Here is a 12572-nt window from a genome sequence, read left to right as displayed (position 1 = left end):
CTGTACTATTATATCCTCCAGTCCTTACATCTATATATGTGACTGATATCAGCCGCTCCTCTTATATCACTGCTGTACTATTATATCCTCCAGTCCTTACATCTATATATGTGACTGATATCAGCCGCTCCTCTTATATCACTGCTGTACTATTATATCCTCCAGTCCTTACATCTATATATGTGACTGATATCAGCCGCTCCTCTTATATCACTGCTGTACTATTATATCCTCCAGTCCTTACATCTATATGTGTGACTGATATCAGCCACTCCTCTTATAACACTGCTGTACTATTATATCCTCCAGTCCTTACATCTATATATGTGACTGATATCAGCCGCTCCTCTTATATCACTGCTGTACTATTATATCCTCCAGTCCTTACATCTATATATGTGACTGATATCAGCCGCTCCTCTTATATCACTGCTGTACTATTATATCCTCCAGTCTTTACATCTATATATGTGACTGAGATCAGCCGCTCCTCTTATATCACTGCTGTACTATTATATCCTCCAGTCCTTACATCTATATATGTGACTGAGATCAGCCGCTCCTCTTATATCACTGCTGTACTATTATATCCTCCAGTCCTTACATCTATATATGTGACTGATATCAGCCGCTCCTCTTATATCACTGCTGTACTATTATATCCTCCAGTCCTTACATCTATGTATGTGACTGATATCAGCTGCTCCTCTTATATCACTGCTGTACTATTATATCCTCCAGTCCTTACATCTATATATGTGACTGATATCAGCCGCTCCTCTTATATCACTGCTGTACTATTATATCCTCCAGTCCTTACATCTATATATGTGACTGATATCAGCCGCTCCTCTTATATCACTGCTGTACTATTATATCCTCCAGTCCTTACATCTATATATGTGACTGATATCAGCCGCTCCGTCTCTTTAACTCTCATATAGATTGTCCAGTCTAGAAAACCCATTGTCTTACACCCTATTAGGGCTCTGTTCAGGATTCTCACCTCTTGGTCAGACTGGAGAGTGGTTATAAAGAGCGTCACTATGTTACATTTTCCCTAATGTGTGGCCGGCCGTTGCTTCCCCTGCCGATAATATCTTATAAATGGGAAGTTAATGGGGGAGCGGTGGCTTGGTGCCATTTTTACCTTATTTCGGCGGAGGACTTCTTTAAGTATTTCCTTGTCTTCCTTTTCGTTCTTCTCTGGCGGAGCCGCTGCTTCTTCCAGGTCTGTGTCTGTTTTCGCAATGAGTATTTTTGCTCAGGCCATTAATCTTCTTATCATGGGAATATCTGATATCTTGTTGTGTCGAGGTCTGCTCACGCTGCGGATAGATTTGCATTTCTTTGCACCTTTTATCATTGCAGTAAACTTGCCCGGCTGTGTCGTGTGCGTCCTCTCCTTACACCATTCGTCTTTGTAACGTCTGAGCGGTGTTTATCCAGTATCCGGCTCTGCTGCATTTATTAGAATTTGCATTTATAAAATATGTGGGACAAAAAGATGTCCAAAAAAAGTCAGTAATCCAAGCGAAATGCGTCACAGCTTCATTCTTGACCATAAAGTGCCTGTGCAGTCCTATGTAATTAGTTGTCCAGGATTACAAAAACATGGCTTCTTCCTGGCAAAACAGCGCCACACCTGTCCACAGGTTGTTTGTGGTATTGATACTCCGTCCAATTCACTTCAATAGAGCTGAGCTGCAATACCAGACACAACCCATAGACAGGAGTGGCGCTGTTTTTGGAAGAAAGCCGCCGTGTTTTTCTAATTTTGGACAACCCTTTCATATAAGTTCAGCAACTTTCTAATATACTTTGTGTTCAATTGTTCACCATTTCCAAGATCTCTGCTTGCTGTCAGAGGCTGAAAACCTGTATTGACCAAATTCTGTTCACATACCTGAGTGTTTTTTTGACAACATAGCGAGCGCTATGTGAGCCAAACATAACTCCAGGCAGATAGCGCATAACTACACTGATGAGCTGGACTAGGTGAGAATGAGTTTTCAGCGTCTGGTTGTCCACATTCACTTACAGCAGGCAGAGATCTTGAAAATAATTTTTCAAATGTCATATAAAAGCTGCAATGATTTATTTACATAACTCCCTCCTCCCCCGCAGTAATTATTTCTGATTTGGGTGTCCTGTTCTATTTCTTTCCTCTATACATTAGACTGCCTCTTCCATATCATGTCAGGGGCGGAGTTACAAGATCATTGATGTGTGGGCGGAGTCTTGATGCGCGCATGCTCATTGTAAGCTGAGAAGTGCCAAGACTTATGGGAAGCCCTTGGAAAGTATTCAACACAGGCTACCACAAACAGCACCCGTATTCTCCTGCCTGCACCCTGCCCCATCACCCCAATTACCCCCGCGCAGGCAGAGAGCCATTCTGTGATTGAATTTATATTAGGAAATGCAGTACCCCTAGATAATGTGGGTGGAGTGTCACTTTAAGGGGGGGGCTTATATTTTTGAAAACATTGAACTTTTCTTCAGCTTTGTTTCGGAGTGTCCATATTGCTAACTGCGGTTACTATGGTGATATACAGCTGTTATCCGCCGCGTACACCCCGCAGTTTGCACATTTCGTGTTCTGTTTTTTGGATTAATGCTGAAATTAGAGCCTCCGTTTATGCGCTGGCAGCTGTTAACTCCGAGCGTTGGCATTTTAACACTTTCCTGCCAGAAAACTACTCGCCCTAAAATTAAAAGAAATAAATAAAACGTACCTAAAAACATCCGGTCCAATTTTTTTAACATTTTTTTTTATATCTTCGTGTTTTTCGGGCTAAATCCTGTGGAAGTGACAAAACAATGTGCCATATTGTTACCTCTGTGATGGAATAGTGCAGTTGGGGTGCAGGGAAGAAATGGGGCGACTAGTAGGAAAGCTTTGGTCTCTGACATATTTTATCATTTCTGCTGACTGGAGACATGGCGTGTCTGCTGACTGGAGACATGGCGTGTCTGCTGACTGGAGACATGGCGTGTCTGCTGACTGGAGACATGGCGTGTCTGCTGACTGGAGACATGGCGTGTCTGCTGACTGGAGACATGGCGTGTCTGCTGACTGGAGACATGGCGTGTCGGCTGACTGGAGACATGGCGTGTCTGCTGACTGGAGGCATGGCGTGTCTGCTGACTGGAGGCATGGCGTGTCTGCTGACTGGAGGCATGGCGTGTCTGCTGACTGGAGGCATGGCGTGTCTGCTGACTGGAGGCATGGCGTGTCTGCTGACTGGAGGCATGGCGTGTCTGCTGACTCTAGGCATGGCGTGTCTGCTGACTGGAGGCATGGCGTGTCTGCTGACTGGAGGCATGGCGTGTCTGCTGACTGGAGGCATGGCGTGTCTGCTGACTGGAGGCATGGCGTGTCTGCTGACTGGAGGCATGGCGTGTCTGCTGACTGGAGGCATGGCGTGTCTGCTGACTGGAGGCATGGCGTGTCTGCTGACTGGAGGCATGGCGTGTCTGCTGACTGGAGGCATGGCGTGTCTGCTGACTGGAGGCATGGCGTGTCTGCTGACTGGAGGCATGGCGTGTCTGCTGACTGGAGGCATGGCGTGTCTGCTGACTGGAGGCATGGCGTGTCTGCTGACTGGCATGTGTTTTATTTCTCCGCACTCACAATCCAGCTTTGTCTGGTCTGACAGTTTGGTTGCTAGGGGGAAACTTTGTAACAACCACGGTCTTTTCAATGGCAGCCTGTCCCTAGCAACTAGCCTGTCTCCCATTACTCAAGTCTTTAGTGTAAGGATGAATAATGACTAAACTGGAGGCAAAGATGTGGCCAGGAGGCTTGGCAGGACTTTCTCCTAACCCGCCGCCACATTTTCTGAGTTGGTTTCTATAATAAGAAACTTTTCTATATATTTACATAATTGTTTCCTCCGTCCCGCGCCGCTCACTGTATGTAGATAGTCCGGTGCGATCACTACAGGTAACACATCGCCTGACCACGGAAGACAATCGCTGCCCGCCGTGTTGACAATCCAATAATAGTGTCAGCGAATGACCAGTTTGGCCACATTTATGAAGCAGTGTCTGCTGTGTCGCCAAAACGTCACAAGTTTCGACAACTTTTGCCAAATTTGGCGAGTAACAAAAAAAGTGGCTGTGTCTGAAACGGAGTTTTTTAGTTTAGACCATATTTACGATGCGGAGTAAGAGGAAATAGCACAAATCGGTATATCTGGTCGATTTCAGACTTTAAAATTAACAAATTTGGCAAATTAATTATCAATTCCCACAAATGACTCTAAATACCATAGTTACTTAGACTGGAATAAAAAAGTCTTGGTAAATGTGCAACATTGTTTTTTTTATTCTATGCACAGGCTAAAAACCTGTACAGCCCTAATACTTCTCACAGCTGAGAGTTTGTTACAATTGTATCCATTCTAGACTAACTAGCCAGGACTCCAGACTGATACATTGTGACAAACTCAGGACAGGAGAGAGATTTGTGATGGATTTAGCTCAGAAAGGATTATCTAGACTGAACACAATTGCAACAAACTGTCAGCTGTGAGAAGTGTTGGGTCACAAGGTTTTCACAAGCCCATGTTTGCCTTCCCTGGTATTACCATAGCGAATCGTTCCTTGTGACCGCTGCTACGGTAAAACGTCCCATGTGATCATCCACTTTGCGGCTGCAACTGTAATACGCTGCACATTTCCTGTTGGAAAATCTGGTTGGAAAATCTGCAGCAATTCTGCGACATGTGAACGTTGCCGAACGGCGCCCTGAATTTGGCTTTACTTTAGAATTCTCTCTGGATATTTTCATTGTCGGTTTAAGTTGTAACGTTTTGTTGAAGTCGTTTCATTTGACGCTAATGTGTTTACATTGTCGCTCAGGTGATTCAGAAAACCTTCTCCGGTTCACCTTCCCTGCACACGGGTAATTCCGGTCTCTTTTGCAGTAATTAATTTTGAAGGTGTTCACTGGGGGCCAAAGAGAAAAAAAATATATTGAATGTTCATTTGGGGATGGAATGTTGCCCGAGAGCATTCTGGGAAAGATGTCAGGTATAATTCTGTTTCCAGATGGCACCCCTACAGGTGGAGCAGCAGCCTGTGAAATTACGTTATAAATGTCTCTGCGTGTGAGAGAGGCTGATAATAAACGGCTCCATTCAGGACCATGGACAGCGCAGGTCACTCCGTGTAGTGTAGAGCAGTGGTCTCCAACTTGTAGCTTTACAACGGCTTTCAGGGCATGCGGGGAGTTGTAGATTGCAATAGCTGGAGCGCAACACAATGGAGACCAATTCTGTAGAGTATCACAAAGGTTCCAGCATTGATTTCAGCTCTGAGGTCTGCAGAAATGTGAATACAGCTCTGGAAAATAATACAGGATATAACTCCGGATCAGTACAGGATAAGTAATGTAATGTATGTACACAGTGACTCCACCAGCAGAATAGTGAGTGCAGCTCTGGCGTATAATACAGGATGTAACTCAGGATCAGTACAGGATAAGTAATGTATGTACACAGGGACTCCACCAGCAGAATAGTGAGTGCAGCTCTGGAGTATAATACAGGATGTAACTCCGGATCAGTACAGGATAAGTAATGTAATGTATGTACACAGTGACTCCACCAGCAGAATAGTGAGTGCAGCTCTGGAGTATAATGCAGGATGTAACTCAGGATCAGTACAGGATAAGTAATGTATGTACACAGTGACTCCACCAGCAGAATAGAGAGTGCAGCTCTGGAGTATAATACAGGATGTAACTCAGGATTAGTACAAGATAAGTAATGTAATGTATGTACACAGTGACTCCACCAGCAGAATAGTGAGTGCAGCTCTGGAGTATAATACAGGATATAACTCAGGATCAGTACAGGATAAGTAATGTAATGTATGTACACAGTGACTCCACCAGCAGAATAGAGAGTGCAGCTCTGGAGTATAATACAGGATATAACTCAGGATCAGTACAGGATAAGTAATGTAATGTATGTACACAGTGACTCCACCAGCAGAATAGAGAGTGCAGCTCTGGAGTATAATACAGGATATAACTCAGGATCAGTACAGGATAAGTAATGTAATGTATGTACACAGTGACTCCACCAGCAGAATAGTGAGTGCAGCTCTGGAGTATAATACAGGATGTAACTCAGGATCAGTACAGGATAAGTAATGTAATAAATGTACACAGTGACTCCACCAGCAGAATAGTGAGTGCAGCTCTGGAGTATAATACAGGATGTAACTCAGGATCAGTACAGGATAAGTAATGTAATGTATGTACACAGTGACTTCACCAGCAGAATAGTGAGTGCAGCTCTGGAGTATAATACAGGATAAAACTCTGGATCAGTACAGGATAGGTAATGTAATATTTGTACACCGTAAATCCGCCATTAGAATAGTAAGTTCGAATTTCAATACCCATATGTGGGACAGTTTTGAGCCCTACCCATAATCTGCCGAGGAATATTCATAAAACATCACAGAAACACCAACTTTTGGGCATATTTGCATAAACCACGCCTCTTACAAAATTTGGCAAAAATTGGTGTGGTTGGCTTCGTATGTGGGAGAATGGAACGTTATTGAGGCTGAGATGTTGGTCGGGTACATGTCTTTCATTAGAACTCAGAAGTGTTATCTACGCGTTAGCGGGGGGGGGGGGGGTGGGGTGGGGGGGGGGGTTGTAGCATGAAATCCATTTTGCAGCAAACATAATTGAAAATGTTAAGGCAAGACCCCCGGTTTTGTATGGAGAAGGTCTATTACCTTGTGATAACCTATTAAAGTGCCCCCTGCTGGGATTGATAATGAGGGCGATCACATACGTCCGCCTCTGAGAATGTAAGAGAAACTGCGCCGCTGAAAATAACATCACCAGTATACAGAAGTCCTTGAGATGGTCTTCTTAGCTCTGTCTATTTATGGGAAAGCTGGGTGACAGCCAAAATGTCAACCACAGCCCCCACTCAGCTTTCCCAGACTCCAGAATCGACCTAATAATGTAGTAAAGAAGGAGCAGGGAATGTATCACTGCTCTGATAGGCCAATAGGGTGGGTAACAGCCCTTGAACTGTAATGGTGGCCATGTTGGTGGTCACCCAGATTTCCTAGACACAGTCTATTTAACCATTTATTAATTACATCTTCTCTTGGGAAAGCTGGGTGATAGTCTGCCTGCCATTACAATCACCCAACCCTCGAACACTAATCTGCCTGGTAGTGATGAGGTATCATTCCATAATTCGGTATATTTGCCATTCAGGAGTTGGATAAAGCTGGATGACCCCTGTAGAGCTGTAGTGGTGATCCTATGAATTATATCTTATATCTGTGTCTGGGAAAGTTGAGTGACAACCAATATGACCGCTACTACAGCTTGTACATGCTCGACCACCCAGCTTTCCCAAACTTATGACAGTGAGAGTAGGAGATGAATCACTTTATAATTAGTCAGATTTGCTGTTTTGTAAAAAAAAAAAACACCTGTTACAACCCTGCGACCATATTAGTTGTCACCCAGCTTTCCCAGGAACCGAAAGAACTAAGAAATGGTTGAATAGAATATTTAACGACTTGACAGGACGACGTCTGTAGGACTTATACAGATGTGTCCTCCATTACTTTCTCTCTAACTCCGACATAACCCGATAATACGTCTGACCGATGCCTCCGTCACCCATCTATGGCCGGCAGACTCCCATGTTAAAAAAAAAACAAACAAACAAAACCCATAGATCTGTTTAACGTGTAGGTTATTTTACTGGATATCGCGAGATTGTATTGAATTGGTATCATGACAAATTGTATAACTTAAAGGCTATTTACATTTTGACATGTTTTTTTTTGCTATATATATATATATATATATATATATATATATATATATAGATCAGTGTGTTTTGGTGCAACTTTGTAATTACTTTTTATTAAAAATGATCTCTACTCTTTGAGATACATCAGCTTTGTATCCTGTATACGGAACAGCTGTATCTAGTGCTGAATCCGTCAGGTCAGCGGGACTGACGGGTTCAGTGTCAGCGGGTCGGATCTACCTGCGATCGATCACTTCTAAGTTATGATTAGATGTGATCATTAACCGCTCGATCCGCAGGACCCGCTGTCACTGAACCCGTCAGTCCTGCTGACCTGACGGATTCAGGTCTCAGCGCTAGATACAGCTGTTCTATATACAGGATGCAAAGCTGCTGTATCTCAATAAAAGGAAAAATAATTTTTAATAAAATGTATTTAGGAAGTTGCACCAAACCCACTGATGCACAATTTTATATTAAACCCCAACCCCCCCCCCCCCCCCCCTTAGTCTTAAATGCAATTCAATAAAGAGTAAGAGCAGAGACAGATCTGTGTTTACTGAGGATTTTTCCCGGGTGGGCGAGATGTTCTTGCGGATTTCTCGGCGCCCGTCTTCGTATTTTCCATGCGACTTGAAGCCATTTGACTCCTTCCTTTCTAACCAGGTTGTGTCTTCTTCACAGGGTTACTTCCTGCTGTTTGAGTCGATGTTGGATTCCGTTATTTATGCAAAGGACAAGTATCTGGGAGCCGGAGGAGCAGGTTTGTATGGAAATTTCCATGGTGTACGAGAACATTGCGAGGACTGTGAACCCTCCGCTTTAGATGGCGTTCCGCTCGGCTGGGAATGTTCCCTCTACAGATGAGCGATGGCGCCATTAGTACTCGCTTTAAGGCCTTCGTTCAGAACACTTGTAGTCTGGTGGCCTTAAATGGGTTATTTAAATCTCGGGTGTAACTCTTTCAGGTCCAGATCTCTCCAGTGCTCGGTGCAGAGATTCATCAGCGACGCCATTTCTACAAATCGTCAGAAATTCACCAGTGGTCACTACCAGCTGTTTCCTTGTTAGATCGGTTTCTGGGAAAGCTGGGTGACTACCAATATGGCCTCTGTTCCAGCTCCCACAGCTTTTACACTGGTCGATTATCGGGCAGATCATTAGTTCATGTAACGCTCGTTGCCGATCAATGCCCTGTGTAAACGAGCGATCAGCAGATGAACGAGCAAACGCTGGATCATCCGCTGATCTCTTATAGTTTTAAAAAAGTAAAATATTCTGGTTGTCGGCAGCTCATCTTGGTGTGTAAACCGGGAGACGCGCTGCCGACGTGATGATAATAATGTATGGGGGCGAGAGATTGGAGTAACGGCCTCTCGTCTCCATCCATAGCTCCGTGTGACCAGAGCAAACGAGCGCCGATCATGTCTCGTTGATCGGCGATCGCTGTACTGGCCGGTGTAATAGGGGCTTTAGACTTTTAAATTACAAATATGCCTAACTATTGTTCGGTACACTCCTGTCCACATTGCTGCATATCTAGTGAAAGCCGTGTGACCAACCCTACGGGGGCAATATTATAGATTTGTTGTCATCCAGCTTTCCCAGAAAAAGATATAACACAAAGGGGCTGGATAGAGTAGTCACTTCAGTTATATGTTTATGCGATGTCATAGAGGGGGGGTGTCTCTCCGACTTTAGGACCCCCCTCTCTATTAGCCAGAGTGGAGAGACTCGGTCTGTAGGACTCTGCACATGTTCCTTCCATACTACACTCTTTGTGCGGCGTTAACCGCTGATCATTGCAGCCGCTGATCTTCCTAAGCGTTAGGACAATTGCTAGAAGAAAGGGGGTGGTTACGACGGGATGTCCTCTTTGAGGGTCACACATCGTAGTCTCAGCAGAGTTTAGGTCATTGACTTTATCCGATTCAAAATCAACTTGGAATCTCGTTTCACTGCTTATCCAAGTGCCGTCGAGTCTCCGATGATAAACCATGAGCAAAGTGACTTCTACCCTACAGAATCACCGACAAACCTCAAGGTCACTGACCCACCGGCTCATGAGTTTCCGGGGCCCTGCCTGTTGTACATGTCACCCAGAGGGTAAAGTCCATGTCTCTAGGAGGTCCCTGTCCTCATGCGGCGCATCGTATCTCCATAGTCTTGGGGTGACGGGATATTTTTTAGTTTGGGGTACTTGGCTTTGAAACATTGAGAATCTGACCGAGTCTACTGACCTTTCTCTTCATTGATTTCCGTGTCGTTCGTCTTTGGCCATTGATATCAGATTTAAGTTTCTTGACCTTGTACCCAACCCATCAGATTTCTCTCGCCCCATTGGATTCCAGGTCACAGATTTACCAACTTCACCCACTTCTGATCCTCCTCTTCTCCTCCAGGTCTTTGAGTTTAAAATGTCTCATCTTCAAGGTCACTCCGGTTGGGAATTGCTTGATTTCAAGGTCATTGATTCAGAATCCATAGTTTTAGATCAAGTAGGACACTTAACGGATGGTAGCCGCCAAGGACGGAATATTCATGGGTGTTGTAGTCCGCCATTGATTGTACATCCTGTGACCTCATGCTCTTCAGTTATTAATGGCTTTACGGTTGATGCGGGTGGGGGAGGGGGTTATCATCCTGGCTGCTCTAGTTATAACTATATGAATAATAATGTAATGAAGATGATGGGATTCCTTGTCCTACGGTTGTCCCAAGTTCTCTGCTAGAAAGTCGTTATATAATCCTAATGACTCCTGAGCGTTCCCTATAATGACTTTGATTACTATGTATCCCGTCTTTGCAAACTGGAATCGATACAATGTAATTGTATAGTGAATTCTCTCCACAGAACTATCAGCCCCCCCCCATCCCCCTATCTCGGCGGCGGGGGCTTGCTGCATGTTAGATTTCCGCCGGTTTGGTGTCTTTACGAGCGGTGGGGCTGGCTGTCTTTCATTTAAAGCTGACACGTCTCAATGCAGTTATTCCATTCCCTCAGCACGGCTTCCAGTCCATTGTACCATGTTCCACTGCATTGCTTTAATGACTCTCCGCGCTCGCTCATCACTGCAGCGCCATTGTGCCGTAATGTGCTCCCAGGCAACGTCAGAACAAAGGCAGCCGACTGGAATTATGTGAGAAATTCAATTAAAGCCGTGAACATTACACACAAGCTCATAATTGGTCATTGTGATTCTCGCTTCTATCAGTCAGCGCCATGTGGAAGGGTCGTAAAGACGAGCGGCGTTCAGGTGCGGGCTCCGCCGGCTACAAACAGCGCGCATAATGGTGCCCATGTGTGAAAAAACGCTCTAAGGGGTCACTGACAATGTCCGCTGATTCAGGACGAATAATCTGAAGTCCGTGTTCAGTGGTTTCAGGCTGGTAACATCTGCACAGATGTGTTCCCTACCACAGCGTGACGGTGCCGCTGCGTAACAATGGCGCAGTGTGTTACATGTATAGATTACGTGAAGGGTTACAGATCTCAGAAGCTGCCGGGTCCTAGCGTACTAAACCCAGGAAACTTCCTTTAGTTTGGAGCAGATTATTGGAAGGTCATAAGAGAATCTAGAAGAACAGAATCCAGAATAAAATGCTGATCTGAATCCGTCACGACTACTTTGGGTTGTCCTCGCTGCGTCTTGTCAAGTTTAAGGTTCTCATGAAGTCCCGTGCTGGAAAGAAGCGCCAGATTATCAGAGTTTTTGGATTGGATACCAGAGAATTTACCCGTAATACACAAGAGATGTTTAAATTGGGGCCATTGTAAGGCCCCGTGCACACCACCGTAAATTCGGCGGTAATTACGGCCCCATTCAGTTCTTTTGGCCACGCGCACCTTTCCGTATTGCTTCGGATGGGTGTCCGTGCCGTAGAACTGTGTCGTAAATTACAGAGCATGACCGGTTTTTTTTTTCCGTGTTTTACGGGACGTGCTTCCATACTTTTGTATGGGTGCACAGACCGAAAATGCGGGCGGCCATCAGCAGCTGGGCCGTGATTACAGCCACAGCCGTGTGCATGGGGCCTAAGATTGTGGGTGCAAAATGCAGATTCGGGGCTTCATTAAATAAATCTTTTATGCTGTTATAATAATATGCCACTACTTAATAATATCCATCCGTTGTATAATATCTGACTAATATATAATATCCAACTGTCATATTGTATCCGGCCATTAAAATAATATCCGACCATTATAATAATAACGGACTGTCATATAATAATCAAGCATTATAATATCTGTATGTTGTAAAAATAGACTATTATAGTAATATACAACTGTTATAATAATATTCTACTACTATATAATATCCAACTGTCCTATTGTATCTGGCCATTATAATATCATCTGACTCGAAATAATATTTGACTGTCAAATAAAATCCAACTATTATTTAATATCCAACTGTTCTATAATATGTGATACGTAATCTCTGACTGTTCTGTAATATGTGATACGTAATCTCTGACTGTTCTGTAATATGTGATACGTAATCTCTGACTGTTCTGTAATATCCGGCGTTTATACTCTGAGTATTAGTTCCTTCTCATGACGTCGTCTTTGCAGCAGAGAATGTCTGGATTTGTGTTCAGGAGACATTTTTTGGCCTTTTGTGGCTCCGGATTTGTAATCTGCCTCTGAAGAATAAGGGGCCTCGTCCTGGGTCTTCCTCCACGGGAGTTGTTACCAGTGACAAATGATTCCGGGGCAGTGAGTCGAGAAGGACACAGATGTCAGAGCCGCGAATC

General features: G+C 44.2%; 2 protein-coding genes across 2 annotated transcripts in view; one reads left to right on the top strand and one right to left on the bottom strand.

The window, feature by feature from the left end:
- Window positions 1–8693, top strand: part of PRMT3 (protein arginine methyltransferase 3) — a 36648-nt gene extending 27955 nt beyond the window's left edge. Inside the window, exon 11 of the mRNA XM_075838109.1 lies at window positions 8496–8693. Within this exon, the coding sequence (XP_075694224.1) occupies window positions 8496–8678 (183 nt within the window). The 3' untranslated portion in view covers window positions 8679–8693. The remainder of the gene's footprint in view (window positions 1–8495) is intronic.
- Window positions 8694–9471: 778 nt separating this feature from the next.
- Window positions 9472–12572, bottom strand: part of SLC6A5 (solute carrier family 6 member 5) — a 28726-nt gene continuing 25625 nt past the window's right edge. Inside the window, exon 10 of the mRNA XM_075836782.1 lies at window positions 9472–9829. Within this exon, the coding sequence (XP_075692897.1) occupies window positions 9472–9829 (358 nt within the window). The remainder of the gene's footprint in view (window positions 9830–12572) is intronic.

The sequence above is a fragment of the Rhinoderma darwinii genome, chromosome 9, assembly GCF_050947455.1.
Source record: "Rhinoderma darwinii isolate aRhiDar2 chromosome 9, aRhiDar2.hap1, whole genome shotgun sequence".
In the NCBI taxonomy this organism is placed as follows: domain Eukaryota; kingdom Metazoa; phylum Chordata; class Amphibia; order Anura; family Rhinodermatidae; genus Rhinoderma; species Rhinoderma darwinii.
The sequence above is the reverse complement of the archived record's forward strand: the minus strand, read 5'-3'. Positions and strand labels throughout refer to the sequence as shown.